The sequence below is a fragment of the Drosophila serrata genome, unplaced genomic scaffold (assembly GCF_035046125.1).
Source record: "Drosophila serrata isolate PLE 108 unplaced genomic scaffold, ASM3504612v1 contig_304, whole genome shotgun sequence".
Classification (NCBI taxonomy): Eukaryota; Metazoa; Arthropoda; class Insecta; order Diptera; family Drosophilidae; genus Drosophila; species Drosophila serrata.
The window spans coordinates 48,090-71,844 of NW_028257202.1; the positions used below are offsets into that span (position 1 = coordinate 48,090).

A 23,755-nucleotide genomic window follows, 5' to 3' on the forward strand; every position below is an offset into this window, starting at 1 on the left:
TTTTATGAAAATCGGACTACTATATCATGTAGCTCCCATAGGAACGATCGAGAAATTAATACAATTAAATATTTTAACTTTTTCAACTTTCAACAGATTTTCATTAAATTTGAGGTATAGCAATTTTATATTAGTCTCAAATTTTGTGTCAAATTTCATGAAAATCGGACGACTATATCATACCATACAAACGATCGTTTGATGTAGAGGGAAAAATGCAAATCTGTGAATGTAAAACTGCAAATATAATATGTATTGGTGAATGCAATGATAGCAGGTAATACTTCATAGTTTTTTAACACAAATATATATAATTTATATTGTATGGATTCCTAGTCATAGAAGTTCTATCTTCAAGGGTATATAAACTTCGGCGTACCGAAGTTAGCTTCCTTTCTTGTTTTTCATCAATTCCAAACACGTTTAAACTAATGTGTGAATTTTGTGAAGTTTTTCACTTCATTTACCTTCACTGGGAAATTTAAGCCAGTGAAATCCAGGATTATGATTCCTTGTACATATATTACAGTTGATTTTATATCAACCCTGTATGTTGAGTATCGCTGTGGCTTTTTAATTTTTGGAAAGCTTGCCCACTCACAAAAATACTCATCATTCTTTTGGACATTTATTACTGATAATTTTTCTCCAGATTTGCAGGCAACTTGAAGTTTCCTGATCCTTTCAATGGATCAAATTTAAATAAATTCATCTCAACTCTGAGGATGAGAGTTACAGTCCATCCACTATACCTTTCTTGGAACTCAGTCATTTTCAATTCCAGTTCCACTTTGTGGAAATTTGTAAATGCCATTAAATTGGATGCTGACGTAATAAGTCATTTTGCTTTGAAAAGACTTTGTCTCCACACGTGTATCATGCTTTTTTACAAGCATATACTCTCCATTGATTTCAAAATATATTTTTGAGCAATGATGGCAGTTCAATACTCTTTGCATATGAGGGGTTTCTGATGGCAACCCCCTCATTCACAAACATGTACTGGACATGTACGTCCCTTGAATACATCCAGAATTAGCTTTTTCGGTTTTTCCATTCCACACCCATAGGCAAATCAATTCTGCAATATTTGCAGTGAAGGTGCAGTTGGAGGTGAAGGCGTTGTTAGTCTTGTTGTTGCTTTTGTGGTTTTGGCGATAATTGTTGACTTTTTTGTTTTCGTTGATTAATATGTTTTGGTTTTCACGTTGTTTGTTGTTTTTAAATGCTTGTTTTTTATGTTTATATTTTGTAAATATACTTTTGTAAATGTTTATATTTTTTATTTTAAAATGTTTAAATATTTTGTTTTAGAAATGTTCCACGTACACTTGTGAATTAAAAAAAAAAAAATTAATGTTTAAAATTATTGTAAATGTTCTACGAATACTAGTAAACTTTTCATAATTTTTTATTTTTTGGAAATTTAATGAAGGCGAAGACCGGCGTGTTTAAAACCTTTGGATCACAAGCTATATGCGAAACCTGAGGTTCTAGGTCTCTGCGTTTGGGTCCTATAGACTGAGTTTGCAACAACAACTTGACCGGACTGGAAACAGGTTGTTTTATCTTGGGTGATGACTACATAAATCTGTACATCACCCCATCCCTTATGTTAGAGTAGGGTCAAGGAGGCATCGAAATTGTGCACATAATTTTTTAAGATTTGCTCTTACGTTGAGAAGAAGGGGACAAATCATTCTTGAGTACAGTCAAACACCATTACGGGGTTATGAAAGGATGGTGGATCTACTTTTCTTCTTCAGGGCTTATCAGGTAAATGGGTACATGAATGATGGGAATGGATTGAATGCAGCTTATGACCTTTTTAACCGTCCATTTCATTTTAGTTTGGGATCACCAGTGAGGATCCTTTGGTGGAGGGGATTGCACACAAGTGTCCTTTGGTGGAAGGGGATTGCACACAAGTGTCCATTTTTTTATCATCAATGAAAATCTCGGCTGACGGTGACTTTTTCATCCCTCTTCAATGCATTGTGTGATCGAAAGTGTGCACAGGCTTCTTGTGAAATTTTTACCCTCTATCCCTTTTTGGCGTGTGATTCGATTGTGGGAAGATGATTGAACGCGGATCGAACGCGTTTCGATATCGCTCCGTCGCCTCACCCCATTAAATCAGTCACCCTAATTCATTTTTATTACCCTACCCTTTTAAGGGGTAACAGGTGACACTTAACCCTAATTAATCTAATTAATGATCCTAATTAACGATAAAAAGATCAAAGCAGTCCCGCCAAACCACACATGAGCTCTCCATTCCTATAATATAGGGGCAACAAACAATTCGGTAGCGCCTCAGAGTCTATTGGTGGAAGGGCTTCCTAGTACTCCCATCCTAATACGGGCACCCACTTATCCCTCTTCGGTTATTTATATGGATGAAGGTCAACTTAAGGTTGTAATTCCGGCCACTGTCAACCATGCCCTGCCAGAAAAGGCCAGCTAAGACAGACGCAGGAATGAGGAGTTACACCTAGAGATGGAAAACAATCGATGGCACTATCGATACCATCGATGTTTCTTAAATTTTCTAAACATCGATGGCTCATAGGCCACTATCGATTGTTTTTGATTGTATCTGTGCATTGGGGCAACGTGTAAGTAAAATTGGTTTTGTCTCGCATTATTTTGTTTTTTTTTTTATTAAATTTATGATTATATATAGTAAACTTGGACTAACTTACTGCAGACGAAATCACACTTATAAAGGAACTGGTTGAGATACTTAATCCATTTCAGGATGCAACCGTATCCGTTTCTGCAGACACAAAAGTGACTATATCACTGATCATTCCAACATGCTGTGAGCTGCGCAAACAAATATTTGAAATGAACTCCTTCATATCTCCAGAGGATAAACTAGTCGTCGACTACCTAAGGGTCCGAATGCCAGAGCGATTTTCACCGTACGAGAAGCGTACCGCGACAAGGCTTGCAACCATTTTGGAACCACGTTTCAAAAAGGATGGATTCCTGCAGGCATCAAATGCTGGGTAGGCTAAAAAAGCCTCCACATTTTTGTCCAAAACAACACCACGTCCACAGCAAAGACCACCACAACCCAAACGCTTTTCCTTTATGATCCAAAAGCTAGAGGATAAAGTGAAATAAAATAAAGCTGACGGCATAATACTTTTGCGTCAATATTTTGAAACGGCGCATAAAGCTGAAGAAGTGAATCCACTTGACTATTGGAAGGTAATAATAAGTGTAATATAATTATTCACATGGTTAATATAACAAAAATAATTTTCTCTTAATTTTAGGAGCATACAAAGGATACGACAGCCTTAGCGATTTTATCAAAGAAGTATTTTTGCGTACCAGCGTCTTCCTGCGCTTCTGAGCGAGCGTTCAACAAAGCTGGACAGATTGTATCCGATAGGAGATGCGCTCTAAAATCGAATATAGTGGATAAGCTACTTTTCCTCAACAAAAATCAAAAACAATGATCTCAGATAAATAAATTTGTTAATTTTTAATTTTTTGTTTTAACTGAAAACGTCGATGTTTTCCTTCAAAAACATCGAAAACATCGATGGCCCCAGACATCGATTGTTTTCCAACTCTAGTTACACCAGACCATACAATAGTTGGCCGCCCAAGTTGCAGTGGCGCAAATTACACCCACACAGGCAGAATCCCTTCAGATTAAGGTTTAAGGCTTAAGGTTTAGACGCCGTTAAGTGCCTGCCCGAATTTTCAGGGGCACAATAGACATATGTCTCCTGGCGGCAAGCGGCAAATGCAGCATATTACATATTTAAAAATTATGTAAAATATCTCACACCTTTACCAGACGGTTATTATAAATAGGAGTAAAATTAGAGGCCCTGTCGATGTCGTGCTGTCCTCGTTTGGCACAGTATTAAATTTTTATGCGTTCACACAGTGACAAGTGTCAGATTCACGTCATCAAGCAGGAGGAGGGCACCCTCAGACAGGGAAACCTCACACTCCTACAATACTATAACGAGGACGAGAAAAAACTCACCTTGCTCACTAATAAGGAGCTATGTCGTACGAAGCGTCGGCAAGATGATGCACTCCGTATATATATTTCGGAACTCAAGCAGAGTATCACTGATGTCCTATTTTCGGCAAAATCGAAGGACATGCCAACTACGCTGGCATTAGTTCAGGAAGTGGAAGTGAAGGAACCACACCCTGAGAGATACACTTTCGCAGCGTCGTTTGCTTAGAGCCAGGAGGACAGGGATAAAAAGCAAACTCCGAAGGCCCAACCAATTGAGTGCTGGCAACAATCGACACTTAACTAAACAACACAAGGCACAGGTGTACTCTGCTCCGCTAAAACCATCACAGGTCCCGGAATAGGAAGCCGGCTGGGTCCAATCCATCAGGCCCACATAAGAGGCAGAGGGTAAATCACATTGCGCAAAGCATTAAAAAAAACTGGTAATTCATACACCACTGCGGCCTCTAGCGCAGAACAAGATATTGAAGACGACGCCATCTGCGAATAAGACAAAGATGCCATTCATTTTTTAGGGGAAAATTCTGGCTACCTATCATCAGACGAAGAGTAACGGGGATTAATTTGAAACATCTCATCGACACAGTCGCCTCAAAAAATTTCATCCGACCATACGAAGGATTGAAAAGCGTCCACCAAGTAGAATCCCCCTTCAGAATTCATTCCATTCACGGCGTCACCACTATCACGAAGAAATGCGTCGTGTCACTTTTTAATTTGAAGGCCACGTTCTTCATCTTACCTGCCTTGTTTTCCTTTGATGCAATCATCGGGCTCGCTCTACTAAAACAGGTAGAAGCATCATTTTGTCTAGATTCTGGCCATCTGAGTCAGCTTTATTTCCACGTACCATGTAGAACTACTAGATCCTATATTCCATTAGTGTTGCGCCACTGTAAAACCTCCTTCGAACTGCATGAACCTTTTTGAGTGTTATGTGCAAATTAAAATGATTTGTACACACTAATCTCTAACGTAGATACCCTTCCCAAATTAAAATCTTTAATACTAACACATTTAGTAAACATGCAAGCTAACAATCTGGCAGCACGCCGGTAGTCAATTTCCTTGAATTCTGTCCTATATTTTTCCAGCGCGCCTACTAACACCTAACTCAAACAGGCACGTGCCTGGAGTCATACGGGCCACTTGAATGAACTGACCATAGTGCATCAACGTCCAAGTTTCAAATGGGGCACCAAAGTGGAGAAAATCGATATTCCTACGTGCCCCGCGACGTAAATTTTACTGAAGTGGAATCCTCAGATGCAGAACTTACTGCAGACGAAATCACACTTATAAAGGAACTGGTTGAGATACTTAATCCATTTCAGGATGCAACCGTATCCGTTTCTGCAGACACAAAAGTGACTATATCACTGATCATTCCAACATGCTGTGAGCTGCGCAAACAAATATTTGAAATGAACTCCTTCATATCTCCAGAGGATAAACTAGTCGTCGACTACCTAAGGGTCCGAATGCCAGAGCGATTTTCACCGTACGAGAAGCGTACCGCGACAAGGCTTGCAACCATTTTGGAACCACGTTTCAAAAAGGATGGATTCCTGCAGGCATCAAATGCTGGGTAGGCTAAAAAAGCCTCCACATTTTTGTCCAAAACAACACCACGTCCACAGCAAAGACCACCACAACCCAAACGCTTTTCCTTTATGATCCAAAAGCTAGAGGATAAAGTGAAATAAAATAAAGCTGACGGCATAATACTTTTGCGTCAATATTTTGAAACGGCGCATAAAGCTGAAGAAGTGAATCCACTTGACTATTGGAAGGTAATAATAAGTGTAATATAATTATTCACATGGTTAATATAACAAAAATAATTTTCTCTTAATTTTAGGAGCATACAAAGGATACGACAGCCTTAGCGATTTTATCAAAGAAGTATTTTTGCGTACCAGCGTCTTCCTGCGCTTCTGAGCGAGCGTTCAACAAAGCTGGACAGATTGTATCCGATAGGAGATGCGCTCTAAAATCGAATATAGTGGATAAGCTACTTTTCCTCAACAAAAATCAAAAACAATGATCTCAGATAAATAAATTTGTTAATTTTTAATTTTTTGTTTTAACTGAAAACGTCGATGTTTTCCTTCAAAAACATCGAAAACATCGATGGCCCCAGACATCGATTGTTTTCCAACTCTAGTTACACCAGACCATACAATAGTTGGCCGCCCAAGTTGCAGTGGCGCAAATTACACCCACACAGGCAGAATCCCTTCAGATTAAGGTTTAAGGCTTAAGGTTTAGACGCCGTTAAGTGCCTGCCCGAATTTTCAGGGGCACAATAGACATATGTCTCCTGGCGGCAAGCGGCAAATGCAGCATATTACATATTTAAAAATTATGTAAAATATCTCACACCTTTACCAGACGGTTATTATAAATAGGAGTAAAATTAGAGGCCCTGTCGATGTCGTGCTGTCCTCGTTTGGCACAGTATTAAATTTTTATGCGTTCACACAGTGACAAGTGTCAGATTCACGTCATCAAGCAGGAGGAGGGCACCCTCAGACAGGGAAACCTCACACTCCTACAATACTATAACGAGGACGAGAAAAAACTCACCTTGCTCACTAATAAGGAGCTATGTCGTACGAAGCGTCGGCAAGATGATGCACTCCGTATATATATTTCGGAACTCAAGCAGAGTATCACTGATGTCCTATTTTCGGCAAAATCGAAGGACATGCCAACTACGCTGGCATTAGTTCAGGAAGTGGAAGTGAAGGAACCACACCCTGAGAGATACACTTTCGCAGCGTCGTTTGCTTAGAGCCAGGAGGACAGGGATAAAAAGCAAACTCCGAAGGCCCAACCAATTGAGTGCTGGCAACAATCGACACTTAACTAAACAACACAAGGCACAGGTGTACTCTGCTCCGCTAAAACCATCACAGGTCCCGGAATAGGAAGCCGGCTGGGTCCAATCCATCAGGCCCACATAAGAGGCAGAGGGTAAATCACATTGCGCAAAGCATTAAAAAAAACTGGTAATTCATACACCACTGCGGCCTCTAGCGCAGAACAAGATATTGAAGACGACGCCATCTGCGAATAAGACAAAGATGCCATTCATTTTTTAGGGGAAAATTCTGGCTACCTATCATCAGACGAAGAGTAACGGGGATTAATTTGAAACATCTCATCGACACAGTCGCCTCAAAAAATTTCATCCGACCATACGAAGGATTGAAAAGCGTCCACCAAGTAGAATCCCCCTTCAGAATTCATTCCATTCACGGCGTCACCACTATCACGAAGAAATGCGTCGTGTCACTTTTTAATTTGAAGGCCACGTTCTTCATCTTACCTGCCTTGTTTTCCTTTGATGCAATCATCGGGCTCGCTCTACTAAAACAGGTAGAAGCATCATTTTGTCTAGATTCTGGCCATCTGAGTCAGCTTTATTTCCACGTACCATGTAGAACTACTAGATCCTATATTCCATTAGTGTTGCGCCACTGTAAAACCTCCTTCGAACTGCATGAACCTTTTTGAGTGTTATGTGCAAATTAAAATGATTTGTACACACTAATCTCTAACGTAGATACCCTTCCCAAATTAAAATCTTTAATACTAACACATTTAGTAAACATGCAAGCTAACAATCTGGCAGCACGCCGGTAGTCAATTTCCTTGAATTCTGTCCTATATTTTTCCAGCGCGCCTACTAACACCTAACTCAAACAGGCACGTGCCTGGAGTCATACGGGCCACTTGAATGAACTGACCATAGTGCATCAACGTCCAAGTTTCAAATGGGGCACCAAAGTGGAGAAAATCGATATTCCTACGTGCCCCGCGACGTAAATTTTACTGAAGTGGAATCCTCAGATGCACCACCTTTAATCAGAAAGAAATTTTTTTAAATTTTAACAATTTCCGCCAAGCTCCACCCATACCCAATGAGGGCAGCTGATTTTGTCATTGGCGAAATACAAGATCTGCTAAAAAATTTCATTATCCAAAAGTCAAAATTCCCCTGCAATAACCCAATATGGGTAGTAGACAAAAAGGACACCGAGGAATCAAGCAAACGGGAAATGCTTTGGGTGTTAGACTTTCGCAAGTTAAACGAGAGAATAATACCCGAATATCAGACAGGAAGGTCCTGGAGAGATCATCCTTTTCAAACCACAGGTACATACAGTTTCAATGCGAGTTCGTTCACTCTCCAAAGGCAACAGTCTTTAGAAACCCCCGGAATACTAACTGGGAAAAGTTTCAAGATATAATCTCTCGTAAACTCGCGACTAGTCCGGGCACAATAAAATCCGATAAAGACATAGAAAAGTCCTTAGAGACCCTCTCAAAGGAATTACAGGATGCATATCACGCATCATGCCCGATTTCAAGAAGCAAGAAAAGGACCAGACCACCGTGGTGGAACAAAGACCTCTCGCTCCAAGGCGATAACCTCAGAGAATTCTTCAAACTCGCCAAGCAGGCGAAGGATATTATAATCAACGAGGAATACAAAATCCTGCTAAGGAACTACAAGAAGGAAATACTCAGGGCACAAATAAGCTCTTGGATAAACTTCTGCTCCCACATAGAGACGGCTGGCTAACGGAAGTTGCTTTCTAAGCAACCCATCAGAGTCATACAGAGTCAGCTCAAACACGACGACGGGCAGTGGACTGAGGACAGCGAAGAGGCCCAATAGCACTAATGCACGCGCACTTCCCAGGTTGCACAGAGATCACCGATGCAAAAGAGCACCAGGTACTAGCAACCAGGGAAGAGCATCTCCCAAAAGATCTCATATCCACTAGAAGAATTCAGGACTAGATGGAATTTTTCTAGCCATGCTGCAGACGACCAAAGAAGTCATCAACCCATGGCTATACGCAATATACGCAGCAGTACGGGCTATATCCCAATCCTATGGAGGACCTCGACCATTGTCTTCCTGCCTAAAGCAGAAGAGAGCAGCCACGTCAGTCCCAAGGACTACAGGCCGATAAGCCTCACCTCCATTCTACTCAAGGCGCTAGAAAAGCTGCTGGACCTAAACATCAGAAACAATGTGGGCAGATCACTTTCAACCAACCAGGACGCATACACAAAAGGGAAATCAGTGGAGACGGCGCTGCATTCGCTAGTAGCCACCATTGAGGAAGCCCTGCACAACAAGGAATATGCGCTTGGAGTCTTTGTAGACATATCCTGGGAATTCAATAATGTAAGCACAAACACAACAATGGAGCGCCTAGGAACGACTAACACGCACCCCGCCATCAACTTTTGGATTGGAAATCTATTAAGTTGCCGACGGGTACAATCGGATTGGGGCACTGCTTTAATGGTAAAAGGAGCGCACAGAGGCACGCCGCGAGGTTCGAGAGGAAGGCCCCAAAGATAACAGCCTATGCTGACGACATAAGCATAATTATCACGGGAGTATGTCCATCGACCCTTAGCTCGATCATGGACTCAGGGAGATATGTAAGAGGACGGACAAGGAAGGACTCAATATCAAAGCGGATAAGACGGACCTCATTCTCGTCACAAAGAGATACAAGGTACCGCCATGGATCCCCTCAAAAATAATCACAACCAGGCTGACCCTGAAAACACAAGTCAAATACCTGGTCACTGTACGGGGCAGCAAGCTGGCATGGAAACCAAATGTACTAGAGAGGGTGAAAAAGGCCACCATTGCGTTATACGCATCCAAGGAGAGGCTCAGCTGCACATGAGGCCTCTCACCCGCTCTGATGCACGTGGTCTACATATCGGTGGTGCGTCCGACTCTGCTATACGGGGTCTTAGGTCTTAGAACCTACAAAAAGCTTATGGAGAGAACCCAGCGGCAGGCAATGCTTTGCATATCTGGGGCGTTGGGGTCAACCCCCACAAAAGCTCTAGAGAAGATACTTGGAATTGATCCCCTGGACATCCACGCGCAACTGACCGCGGGAAAGGCCACACAGCGTCTAGTGGCGCTAAGAAGTATGTCGACAAAAGGATACGGGCACAGTTCAATTGGTCGAAACATGAGCAGTGTATCTGACTACATGACGCCTAGAACTTGCCCGGATGTGAAAACATTAACATTTATAGGACCTGAAGACTGAAAAACGGTTCAGGACCACGCTCGACACCCTAATATTGACACTGATGGCTCCAAGACGGAAGGAGGAGTTGGAGCGGGCATATACTGCACAGACCCCGAGATGAGGCTGTCGTATAAGCTAACAAGCCATTGCAGCATATTCCAGGCGGAAGTCTTCGCCATCAGGAAGACGACAGAGCTTGTGCAGGAAATAGCCCACCCATGTGAGGCGGTAAGCCTGTTCGTAGACAGTCAGGCAGCGATTAGATCCATGCAATCGTCAGCGGTCAGTTCCAAAAATGTACTGGCAAGTAGGGACACACTTGATATCCTGAGCACGACAATGTCAGTGCGGATCTACTGGGTTCCCAGCCACCAGGGCATAGAGGAAAACGAAATCGCCGACGAACTGGCAAAGGAAGGAGTCTGACTGGCTACTAATAGAACAGAAAACGTCCCAGTCTCACACAATTCATAGTGAGACTAAAAAAAAGCCCTTAAATTGCTTTCAAACCCAGATAACTCTGAAGGAAAAACGTTTTCCGTCGCTTTCGGTAACAAGAAACGGGACAGGATTGACTTCATATTCAAGTGAGGATCTTGCTTGAGGAACTCGCTGACATTATTGTTCCTAAACGCCATTCATTTTGACTTTCACACCCTAGCAATGATACAGGACGAATTGGTTCGCCAATTTCCAGCAACCAAATTTTGGCACTGCAAAACCCGTGTAACGAATATCTTTGGGGTCGCTGAGAGACGGAATATCCTTACTGCCGAGCACAGTGCTTACAGATCGGCCCAGAAAAATGTGAAGCAGGTACTCTCAGAGTACTACTTCCCAAAAATGGCCAAGCAAGCAATCGAAATTTTCGCTAACTGTAAAACATGTGCTAAGGCAAAATATGACAGGCATCCAAAGAAGCATGAGCTTGGCAAAACGCCAGTCCCGTCTCATATGGGAGAAATGCTACACATAGACATCTTCTCAATGGTCAAGAAACATTTCCCTTCAGAACCATTCCTTTATGATTCAGGTCTGAATCAGGTTGGAACGGACAGGACTGAATCATTGGGAAGCTTTCATACAAGCCATCCAGGAACAGTAGGTGCCCTTCAGTACCAAAATTCCTTTCCTGTCCGATTCCTGGTGTCATGTTCAAAAAACAAAAACAAATCTCATGGGTTTCGGTAAGAGAACTCCGAAACAAAGTAGGCAATGAAAATTCTACCTGTGTTCGGATACTGCCCAACAATTAATTGTTGTTTTTGACGTGAATTTCGGCACGAATTCCCCCCTGAATCAGAAGGGAATTTCGGAAGGGATTCTGAACAGAATCATCCAGGAATTTGGGACGGAATCAGGCAGTAATCGTAGGGGAATTTAGAGTAGAATCAGGTAGGACTCTCAAAGGAGTACCAGGCGGAATCACCAAGGAATCGTAGTGGAATTTAAAGTAGAATCAGATAGGAATCCCAGAGGAAAACGTGTAGAAGATCCCCGGAACCCCCCGTCCTTCCGTTCACACTATCAAGGTTAAAACAGAGTCCAGGTTCAAAAGCAATTCTAGAAATGAATTTATTAACTGAATACAAATAAGTCACTTACCCTTTAACAACAACAATAAATTACATTACAAAACACTTGTAAATACTTCAGCTGTCATTGGAGCTGTAAAAAAAACGGTTCTCAACAACTTGACTATCGATTGTTTTTTTTTCGTTTAATAATATTTTTCATCATCTCATTCTAATTTCGGAATTTAATTGTTGACACAAGGAATCGGACAAGAAAGGAATTTTTGTAATAAAGGGTTACTTACGTTCATTGCCAAATTGACAATTCCCTCTAGAAGCATATAGGATTTAAACCCGGCCCTATTAAAATTTTTCAAAGTTTTCCCCAAGGCCAAGGGGATCTATTGCGACAACCATCATCATCATCACACCATAGTGACCATGCTGGAAAACAACTTCGGCGTTAGTACCTCGAATGCCCCGCCACTCCACCCCGGGTCTCAAATGGAAAAGTGGAGTGATTCCACAGCACTCTGGTAGAGCTTTCCAGATGCTTAAAAATCGAAAGAGGCATTAGCGACACCGTTGAGGCCGGGAAAGGTGGTGCAATGCGAGATACAGGACAAGATAAAGCACACCCAGGATAAGCTAAAATCCAGGAAAAATACATCCCGACAGAACAGGAAGTTCAAGGTTGGTGACAACATCCTAGTAAAATCCAATAGGCGACTAGGCAACAAGCTTTCACCATTATGTGAGGAGAAAACTGTGGAAGCGGACACGGGAACCTCCTCATTAAGGGGAGGGTGGTCAACAAGGACAACCTTAGGTAGGCCTTGTCAGCCTTCTAGTTTTTATTATTGGTCTACAAAGACATCCTTAGGTAGGCGATATCTGATCATTTTTTACTTCTTCAATTTTACTATTTTCATCCCTAGTCACTTGGCGTAAGTTTTCACTGGTATTATGCTACGATTTTTTTGTCTTGGTGGTGGTTGGGTGGTGTTTTTAAATAAACACAAAACAATAAATCAAAATTTATAGTTTCACACCCGAACTCCTGCTAGTCCTCTGTGCCATAGCAACGGCACACATCGCATATTACTCTAAAGCTAAATACATTCCCATCATTGATGGTCGAATCTTAGTACGGGTAGTAGAGTCTGAGGGAATGACCAACATGTTCCCTCAAACGCATATGCGAAACTCTTAATCGTTGGTATATATCGGCCGTCAGCCGATAGGGTGCACAGGGGGATCAGCGGATGACTGTGTCATCTACCGTAACTATATACACCATCGGTAGTGTGACTATACTCTCCAAGCGAGGGCGGCTGGAAGCAGGTCCCCAGTCGAGGCTCGACCGGGGATGCTGACCAATTGTAGTCGGGCGGACTTAGGCAGGTCTTTAATCAGCCTCCCCTCAAGTCAGGTGTGTGATGCGACCCGTGCACACTGACTTCCAGGTTCGCAACTGAGGGGTTAACCCAGCTGTGTCTGTACGGAGCCTTCCCAGGGCTAGGCAACCCTGGGTCGTAAGTGACCCTGCCGCAGCTTTGGGGCGAAGCTGCGGTCGACCTATATTCAAAGCCCCAAACCCCCTCTGGCCCGCTGCGCTTACCAGGACGAGCAAAGCTGGCGTTCATGAAATGCAATGAATACTTCAAACCAAGCTTCGGAACTCCCGGGAGAGGATAAACCCCAAAAACTTTCAACGAAGGACGAGAAGGAGATACTGAGGCCATGATTGGTCGCGGCATCTCACATTGTATCGGAGACCGACGATGAAGAGTCGCAATCCGAGGGGAGGGCACTCCCCAATCTAAACACACAGGTGGGGCTCAGCTGGGCCCCACCTCAGAGATGGCGAAAATGTGTCACCATCAGAGACGAGCAAGGGTCAATAGAGTCCGCTTTGTTCTCGGAAAGATTGCCAAGAACGAGGCCGAGGGCAAGACCGACCCTCGGAAAGCCGAGGACAAGGCCAGATTCCTTGCGGAGATCGCGGAATTCGATGCTTATAAAACGGCAAACCCGTCGGCGTTCCAGCCCTCGAAGGCGAAGCGAATTCGTTCACAGGAGGTGAGCGAAAGCGCACCTAAGAGAGCGAAGGACCCACAGGGTAAGCCAAGAGCGACAAACTTTGTCAGCAAGACAAATAAATTTATCGAGGTGACCATAAGACAGTCTGGCTAAGGCGCTCGTGAACGAGCTCAACGACGACGGTCGCCTGCTGTTCGAGAAGTGGGAGGAGATCGAGGCCAAGTTGGCCGACATGGTAACCGACAGGTTGGTTAGCATGCCGACCGGTCCCACCCCCTCCTTCGACTCTTCAGACGTAGTCAGGGGGCACCAGGTTATCAGGTGTGACGACGGGTTCTCCCGAAGCTTCCAGGCGGAGTGTTTGGCTAAGATCAGCGACACATGGGCTGGCCTTAAGATTAGGCTAGTCCATGCCAGGGAGATCCCAAGGAGATCCAGAGCTCGCATCTGGTTACCAAAGGGGCAAACCGACCATGCCAGGGTGATTGCCTGTCTGAGGGCCCAGAACCCAAACATCCATACAGAGGACTGGACCATCCTCAGAGGGGAGCAGGAAATGAGGGCGAGCCAACCTTTTCACCTGCTGATAAACCAGCGCTGCATGCCTCAGCTGGAGGTCAATGACCGCAAGGTCCGGTACGGCATCAGGAAGGCCAAGATAAATTTCTTCTTGGCCGAGGCGAACGAGATATTGGAGATCGATGACACCAACAAACTGTTGGACGACATGGGCATCGACGACAAATCTCCTGACGCCACCTGAAGGGCAGCTCGCACGCTTTAGCTAATCTCTCGATCCTTCTAAGGGAGGGATGTCGACATCGGTTTGATACAGGAGCCTTGGACCAGGGACGGGCAAGTCGCTGGACTAAGGGATAGTAGGTCGAGAGCTTGCATAGTAATTAAGAATCATTTTAATACTTTTCTCTGTCCCAATCTCAGCACACCTGACCTAGCAGTGGCCAGATTCGTGGCGGCGGATGGGAGCGGAGTCACCATAGCATCGGCGTACATGGCCCATGACGAGCCGGCCCCGCCTGAGCCGGTAGCTAAGCTGCTGCAATGGGCGGAAGTGATGAAGACGACCCTGGTGCTCAGGTGTTATGCAAATGCAAGGCACACGCTCTGGGGGAGTTCGGAGACAAACGAAAGAGGTGAGTCACTCTTTGGCAGTATCATTTGTAGAAACGATACGGTATGTAATAAGGTCAATACGCCGACCTTCATCTTTCCGAGCACGGAAAATTTTCAAGGTTGGGAAGAGGTGTTAGATCTCACCTTACAAATAGAACAGAATAATTACATGGTCGAGAACTGGAGGGTATCGACAGAAGACTCCTTCTCAGACCATAGGTACATTTTCTTTGAAATAACGACACCAGTCAATAAACAGGTGCCAAGAAGGAACCCCCGTAAGACGGATTGGTAAAAAATTCAGCGAAATTGTTCCATCTAAAATAAACGGCAGGAGGATCAAGACAATATCCACTGCAAAGGCACTCGACAAGGAGGTGGAGGACCTCACGGACATCTTGAACAACGCCTTCAAAGAGACATGTAAGCTATCATTCTCGATGAAGCAGTACCCACCGTGGTGGACAAAGGAACTAAGCGGGCTCAGAAAGAGAGTGAGCAATTCCTTCAACAAAAGCTATGTAACTCGGGAATATGAGCCATACAAAGAAGCACAAAGAGCTTACAAAAAAGCAGAATATAAGGCCAAGAAAGAATAGTGGCAAAACTACTGCGAGTCTCTAGAAGACATAAAGGTCACGGCGAGAGCTACGACGACAAGTGAGGAGTCACTAGAGCTACTGGTTGACACCCACTTCCCGGAAACCTACGAGTGAGCTCTGAACCGGAGGAGGGAACGAATGCTCAAATGGGCACGCCAACGAAAGACATAATTACCACTGAGCGAATTCAGTGGGCAATAGATTCTTTCGATAAGTACAAAAGCCTGGGCCCAGGTGGCTTAATACCGAAAATGCTACAATCAGCCAAGGATAGCATTTGCAAATGGCTAAAAGCCATCTACGAAGCTTGTATAAGACTGACGCACATCCCACTCCTGTGGAAGGAGACAAAAGTCATATTTATACCGAAACCGGGCAGAAGGGGACACATCCTAGCAAAGGATTACAGTCCGATAAGTCTCACCTCCTTCGCCCTGAAGACACTAGAGAGACTCCTGGACGTTCACATCTGGAAGTCGCTAGAGGGACATCAACTCTCGGATGCGCAGCACGCGCACCGTAAAAGAAAGTCAACGGAAACAGCACGACACAAAGTTTTACATCATCGAGAAGACATTACAAAACAAGCAATACACGATGGCTGCCTTCCTAAACATCGAAGGCGCATTCAAAAACGTGAACCCCCACTCTATCCTGGGCTTGTTAGGTATTTAGAGAGGCATCAGAGAGTGGATCGGTGTCATGCTAAAGAGCAGGACAATCACAGCCGAACTGAGTGGCACTCACCTCCCGCGGACTGTGAAGAGAGGCACACCTCAGGGCGGGGTACTATCGCCCCTACTCTGGCTCACAAATATAAACGCCATATTGACAGATCTCAATACGGGTATCAATCCCACTAAGACAGAAGGGTGGTATCTTTGGTCTACGTGTGAAGAGCATAAGTCACACGTAAGGGTGGTATCTTTGTTCTACGTGTGAAGAGCATAAGTCACACGTAGAACGAAGATACCACCCTTCAACATCCCGAGTATAAACGGCATGGAGCTGAAACTAGCAGAGCGAGCAAAGTATCTAATGGGAACAAATGGGGACTGCACCCTAATATAATTATATGGCTCTACACCTCAGTGGTACAGCCAATACTGACATACGAACATACGCTATCCTAAATATAATGCCGATAGAACTGTTCGTGAAAGACATTGCAGCACAGAGCGCAGTGAGACTGAAGGCAAGCAATTGCTGGAGAGAATACGGCGCCGGGCACGGCAAGATTCTTGGGAGCAGTGGCATAAATACAAACGTTAAGACCGACTACATGATCGCGGAGATGAACTTCAGGAACGCATTCTCGACCTCATACCCAACAAGGGAAGACTGGAGCAGGGGCAAAGTAGTAGTAGAGAACGAGGTGTCCCTCTACACCGATGGCTCAAAAATGAGCTGCGGCGTAGGGGCTGGGATCTACGCTGAAAATTGGGGAATTGAAAAGGCTTTCAATTTCTCTAACTCGGCGACGGTCTTTCAGACTGAGTTACTAGCCATAGGGAAGCAGTCAAACTTTCCTTAAGGCAGGACCTCAGGGGCAACAGAGTGCTAATCTACTCTGATAGCCAAGCGGCTATAAAATCCCCAGCTGCCGTGAAAACGAACTCACGACTAGTGGCAGAATGCAGGCTAAGTTCAGACTTCGAATTACCGATCTCCCTAAACGCAATCCAGACAAGGATCCATGACCACTTTAAGCAGATAGGTAACAAAGAATGGCTAAGTAACAGCGATCACAGAAGGTCAAGGGAATGTTGGCGGAGGTACGACAAAAAAACGAACCAGTGCACTGCTATCCAACAGCAAGCGGGATATTAGCAGGATCACGGCAGTCACCACCGGACATTGGGCGATCGGTTCGCACGCAATGAAGATGGGATTGCCATACAATACAATCTCAATTTAGTTTTCGTATTGTGCAGTTGCAGTGCTGCCAACTTTTGATTTAATAAATAATAGTTTAAAAAAAAAAACTTAAAAAAACACGCTTTTATAAATGACCAAACTAAAAAGAAGAAAATAATTTATAATTTCAAACAAAATCATTAAATTCAGAGCAGTAGTATATAATTATAAATAAAAATAAAATTAAAATTTAAAATTAAAATTAAATTAATTAATTAAAATTTAAAATTATAGTAACAAGAAATTAAACAATTAAGCAGAAACATTAAATTATAAAAAACAAAAATGCAAGCTTTTAAATTAAATAATTTATTCAAAATCGACCTTAGCACCAATTATAGTGCTAACCAAGAGCTATACGTTTAAATTTTTATAAAATTAAAATAAAGTCTTGGCACATGTGTTTTTATATCCTTGCAGGGTACTATAATTTCAGTCAGAAGTTTGCAACGCACTGAAGGAGGCACCTCCGACTATATAAAGTATATATATTCTTCATCAGGATCAACAGCCGAGTCGATCTAGACATGTCCGTCTGTCCGTTTCTACGCAAACTAGTCTCTCAGTTTTGAAGCTATATGAATGAAACTTTGTAGTTAGCCTTCTATATACTCACGTATATATGTATGTCGGAACGGGCCGGATCGGACGACTATATCTTATAGCTGCCATAGGAACGATCGGAAAATTTTTACAAAAAAAATTTAACATTTTCAGTTTTCAATAGAATTGGATTTGAGATATGAAACTATGGCTTTAACTTTAATTGGGTTTGGTTTTATACCTTTGGGGGTTACGATGTGACCAAGAAAACTAGCTTCCTTTTTTATACCCTTGCAGGGTATTATAATTTCAGTCAGAAGTTTGCAACGCAGTGAATGAGGCACCTCCGACCATACAAAGTATATATATTCTTGATCAACAGCCAAGTCGTTCTAGCCATGTCCGTCTGTCCGTCTGTCCGTCTGTCCGTTTCTACGCAAACTAGTCTCTCAGTTTTGAAGCTATCTGAATGAAACTTTGCAGTTAACCTTCTATATACTCTCACTCGTATATACATATGTCGGAACGGGCCGGATCGGACGACTATATCATATAGCTGCCATAGGAATGATCGGATAATTTTTACAAACAAATTATAACAATTTCAGTTCTCAACAGAATTTGATCATATAGCCATTTTACTATACTCTACAATTTAGTATAAAATTTTCTGAAAATCGGACAACTGTATCATATAGCTCCCATAGGAACGATCGAGAAATTAATACAATTAAAAATTATAACTTTTTCGGTTTTCAACAGATTTTCATCAAATTTAAGGTATACCCATTTCATATTAGTCTTAAATTTTGTGTTAAATTTCATGAAAATCGGACGACTATAACATATAGGTGCCACACAAACGATCGTTTGATGTAGAGGAAAAATGCAAATTTGTGAATATGAAACTGCAAATATAATATCTATAGGTGAATGAAATGAAAGCAGGTATTACTGCATTGTTTTTTAACACCAATATAGTGACATATTCACAAATTCTGTTAAGTTCCAAGAAATATGAATCTGCAGCGTAGGCGATCCCACGCTGAACCAATGTAAACAATCCACATCCGGAGCAAGCAATGCTCCTTCTCAATAACATAAATAATTTTTCAATCAATATCCCAAGCGGGCGATCTCGCTCCCCAACTTTTGTAAACAAAGGGCAGTAGAAGTAAGATTTTTGTCACAATAATTTAGTCTTAAGCTGAGATCATTTGAATAAAGACGTGAAGCGGAATATTCGTTTTATTAATTCAACTTAGCGTTGTCCTTAGTCAACTGACGGGACATTAGTTCGACTTACAAAACAGAAACACTTCACTGGCGCAGTCGGTAGGATACAAAAAGTATCCGAAAAAAAAGAACCTCGAGTGAAAAATAAATTTTTATAATTTAGTTCTCGAACAATAATTACGCAAAACGTTTTAAAACACTTCAACTTGGATTATAATTCCAATTCGGTTGTCCAACAAAAAGTGGAAGAACAAAACAAAACAAAAACACAATAAGTCCAACGGCACCTAAAAGTTAATAACAACAAATAAATTTTAAGAAAATTAATTTAAACACTTCAACTTTAAAAAGTGAAATCAAAAATAAACTAAAATAAATTTTTATTTTACTATAACAACAAATTTACTGTAACAATGGCACAACCAGTTATCGCCGCACCCCAAATCGTTGCACTAAGCGACAACAACCTTGCTGAAGCTCGTCGGCAACTAAAAGGCATCATGCCATTTAAGGGTGATCCAGAAACTCTCTACACTTTCGTCAGCAGAGTGGACTATGTAATTTCACTCTACCAAACTAATGATGTGCGACAACAGAGGATTCTTCTTGGAGCCATCAAATAAAACTTGGACGGACATGTAACACGATCATTGGGCCTTCTGAACATTGAAGATTGGCCTACCCTTAGATCGAGACTAGTTGCAGAATTTAAACCCCAAACACCGAACTACAAACTAATGGAGAACTTCAGGGAGACACCTTACAAGGGAAATCTGAGAGCATTCTGCGAAGAAGCAGAAAGACGACGTCAAGTACTAATTTCGAAATTGCATCTAGAAGGTAACCAGCCAGATTTTCTTATTTATATTCAGGCGATTAAAGATTCCATTAAAATATTGATCAGAAAATTACCAATACAATTATTTACTATTTTGGCTCATCATAACATTGAAGACTTAAGATCATTAATCACTATCGCACAAAATGAGGGAATATATAAAGAACATGTTAATTTTGAATTAAATAAAATTCCAGAAAATCGTAATAAAAACTCAAACCCTAATCAGAATTCTAAACCACACAAATTCAATACAAATACACAAACCCAATATCGACCAAGTTACCCACAATATTCTCAACCATTCCAACCTAATTTTAACCAATACACGCAATCATTTAGACCCACCTATACACAAAAGATACCTAACAACCAAACTATGTGGCCAAATCATTTCGGACTCAACCAATACATGAACACACAACAAAACAACTCACAAAAATCCTTTTCCACAATATTCAAATAAAATTCAAAATCCTCAAACAGCACATTTTAAAGGAAATACATACCCTCAACAACAACAACCCTCTATATCTAAAAATACTAACTTCCCGGTTACCAAACGACTAAGACCATCGGACAGTGAACAAACCAAAATGTCTATTGACGAATTAAGATTTCAAGACGCACACGAACACCAATACATAGAAATAGCATACAAAGGTTGCACATACAATTGCCTTATAGACACAGGATCCACAATAAATATGATCAATAAAAATATATTTTGTCTTCCTATTCAAAATACTATATGCAGAGTTTTGACATCAAATGGCCCTATTACATTAAACAATTTAATTATGTTACCCAGTAATAGTATTTAAAAAAAAACTGAACCATTTTATGTACACAATTTTTCTAATAATTATGATATACTAATTGGCAGAAAATTGTTGAAAAATGCACAATCAATTATAAATTACAAAAATAGCACAGTTACCCTTTTTGATAAAACATATAAATTAATAACTTCAAAATCAGAAAAGAACCACAATTTTTATATCCAAAAGCCAATAGAACCAATTAAAAAATCACCTCAGGAATCAATAAAAAAAATTGATTTTGGATTGTTTCGATTAGGTCACCTGAATCAGGAGGAAACTTCAAGGTTGAAAGGATTATTAAATAAATTCAAAAACCTTCAATATGAAGAAGGAGCCAATCTAACATTTACAAATACCATTAAACACGTACTAAATACAATACATAACTCCCCAATTTATTCAAAACAGTACCCACTTGCTCAAGAGCACGAAATTGAAGTCGATAACCAAGTACAGGAAATGCTTAATCAGGGATTAATTAGGGAAAGTAATTCACCATACATTAGTCCTACCTGGGTCGTACCCAAAAAACCTGATGCTTCTGGAAAAATTAAGTATAGAGTAGTAAGTGATTATAGAAAGCTAAATGAAATAACTATTCCCGACAGATATCCAATACCAAACATGGACGAAATCCTCGGTAAACTAGGTAAATGCCAATATTTTACAACTATCGATTTGGCAAAGGGATTTTATCAAATAGAAATGGACTTTGAAACAATACCTAAAACTGCATTTTCCACCAAAAGCGGTCATTACGAATACCTTCGAATGCCATTTGGCCTTAGAAATGCACCTGCTACTTTTCAAAGGTGCATGAATAATATCCTTCGACCGTTGCTCAATAAACACTGTTTAGTGTATTTAGATGACATCATAATTTTTTCCACATCATTTAAATTCATTACAGCTAGTTTTTTCCAAACTTGCATAAGCAAATTTAAAGTTGCAGTTAGACAAATTCGAATTCTTAACAAGAAAGGAAGCTAACTTCGGCACGCCGAAGTTTATATACCCTTGCAGATAGAACTTCTATGACTTGGAATCCCAACAATATAAATTATATTTATTTGTGTTAAAAAACAATGAAGTAATACCTGTTTTCATTTCATTGACCTTTACATATTATATTTGCAGTTTTACAGTCACAGATGTGCATTTTTCTCCACATCTAACGATCGCTTGTATGGCACCTATATGATATAGTCATCCGATTTTCATAAAATTGTACACAAAATTTAAGACTGATATAAAATGGCTATACCTCAAATTTGATGAAAATCTGTTGAAAACTGAAAATGTTATAATTTTTAATTGTCTTAATTTCTCGATCGTTCCTATGGGAGCTATTTGATAAAGTTGTCCGATTTTCAGAAAATTTTATACTAAATTGTAGAGTATAGTAAAATGGCTATATCTCAAATTTGATCAAATTCTGTTGAGAACTGAAATTGTTATAATTTGTTTGTAAAAATTATCCGATCATTCCTATGGCAGCTATATGATATAGTCGTCCGATCCGGCCCGTTCCGACATATGTATATACGAGTGAGAGTATATAGAAGGTTAACTGCAAAGTTTCATTCAGATAGCTTCAAAACTGAGAGACTAGTTTGCGTAGAAACGGACAGACGGACAGACGGACAGACGGACATGGCTAGAACGACTTGGCTGTTGATCAAGAATATATATACTTTGTATGGTCGGAGGTGCCTCCTTCACTGCGTTGCAAACTTCTGACTGAAATTATAATACCCTGCAAGGGTATAAAAAAGGAAGCTAGTTTTCTTGGTCACATCGTAACCCCCAAAGGTATAAAACCAAACCCAATTAAAGTTAAAGCCATAGTTTCATATCCAATTCCAACAAAAGTAAAAGAGATTAGAGCTTTCCTTGGATTAACCGGTAATTATCGTAAATTCTGAGCTCCGGAGATTCTGAGCTCCGAAGTTTTTCCAGCTGTGTTCACGGTATATCGGCTAGATCGCCCTATCAGACGCGGGGGTGGAGTTCTTATAGCGGTGGACTCCTCACTCACGTCAGAATTATTAACCTTCGAGGAATGCAACGATGTTGAATTCCTCTGTGTGAAGCTATCTATCAAAGGTAGCTCAATTTTTATTACCTGTTCCTACATACCTCCACTGTCGGAACTTCCTATTTATTGGAATCACCTTTCCGCTATTCAGATGGTTTCCAGTAGACTTTTGGATAGAGACCAGTTGGTAGTTCTTGGAGATTTTAATATCCCTGGTGCTATTTGGTGCTCGAATAATTCCACCAATACTCTCAATACACCTACACAACATGACTTTATCGCTGGCTTGTTTGACATTTCGCTGTCTCAAGTCAACCATGTGCGAAATTCCATACAGCGCTTGCTTGATCTTTGCTTCGTCTCTGATCCTGCGAGAGTCAGTTTAGCAAGGGTGGCGCCTCTGACGCAGCCCGAAGATCCCAACTTTCATCATCCAACTTTCGATGTGACTCTTGATATTGGGTGTGACGTACAGAATATTTCTGACCGTCCAGTCAATAAAGTCCTATGTTTTCGCAAAACGGACTTTGAACGGCTGAATAATTTTATAAACGAGTTCAATTGGTCCGATCTATACATGTGCACTGACATGGCAGTTGCCGTTGATATTTTTTACAGTGCCATGAATTCATTTTTTACTGAATGTGTTCCGTTATATTATCCGCCAAGCTCGAATAAGCCGCCGTGGTTTACTAAAGAGTTGAGCCGACTTAAAAATAAAAAATCTAGACTGTATGCTAAATTTAAAATCACCGGTTCTCAATCTGCCCTTTCATTTTATTTATCAGCTCGGTCAAACTTTACCGTGCTGAACGCGCAGTGTTATAAAAACTATTTAAATCGTTGTAGGGCCCAGTTCTCACAGGACCCAAAACAGTTTTATAATTTCGTTAACACTAAACGTAAACCTAAAACATATCCTCGCTTTCATTTGAAAATACTACCGCAAATAATGATCAGGC

At 41.4% G+C, this 23,755-nt stretch overlaps 1 protein-coding gene, 2 long non-coding RNA genes and 1 pseudogene across 5 annotated transcripts in view; 3 read left to right on the forward strand and 1 right to left on the reverse strand.

The window, feature by feature from the left end:
- Positions 1-23,755, reverse strand: part of LOC147643000 (uncharacterized) — a 37,749-nt gene that overhangs the window by 10,490 nt on the left and 3,504 nt on the right. The gene's annotated exons all lie outside the window — the stretch shown is intronic.
- LOC147643001 (uncharacterized) lies at positions 468-3,523 on the forward strand. Of its 2 annotated transcripts, XR_015272684.1 has the most exons (4): positions 468-1,776; positions 1,851-2,618; positions 2,687-3,219; positions 3,288-3,523. XR_015272684.1 is itself a non-coding variant. In XM_086837404.1 (3 exons), exons 2-3 carry the CDS (start codon positions 2,562-2,564, stop codon positions 3,016-3,018), a joined length of 315 nt encoding a protein of 104 aa, XP_086693530.1. In that variant the 5' UTR covers positions 468-1,776; positions 1,851-2,561; the 3' UTR covers positions 3,019-3,523. The 2 variants fall into 2 exon arrangements, 1 of the variants encoding a protein (XP_086693530.1); XM_086837404.1 differs by having other exon boundaries at positions 2,761-3,523.
- Positions 5,299-6,115, forward strand: LOC147643002 (uncharacterized). Its single transcript, XR_015272687.1, has 2 exons — positions 5,299-5,811; positions 5,880-6,115. It is a non-coding gene; the product is annotated as an uncharacterized LOC147643002 (long non-coding RNA).
- On the forward strand, positions 13,482-15,697 carry LOC147643003 (uncharacterized; annotated as a pseudogene).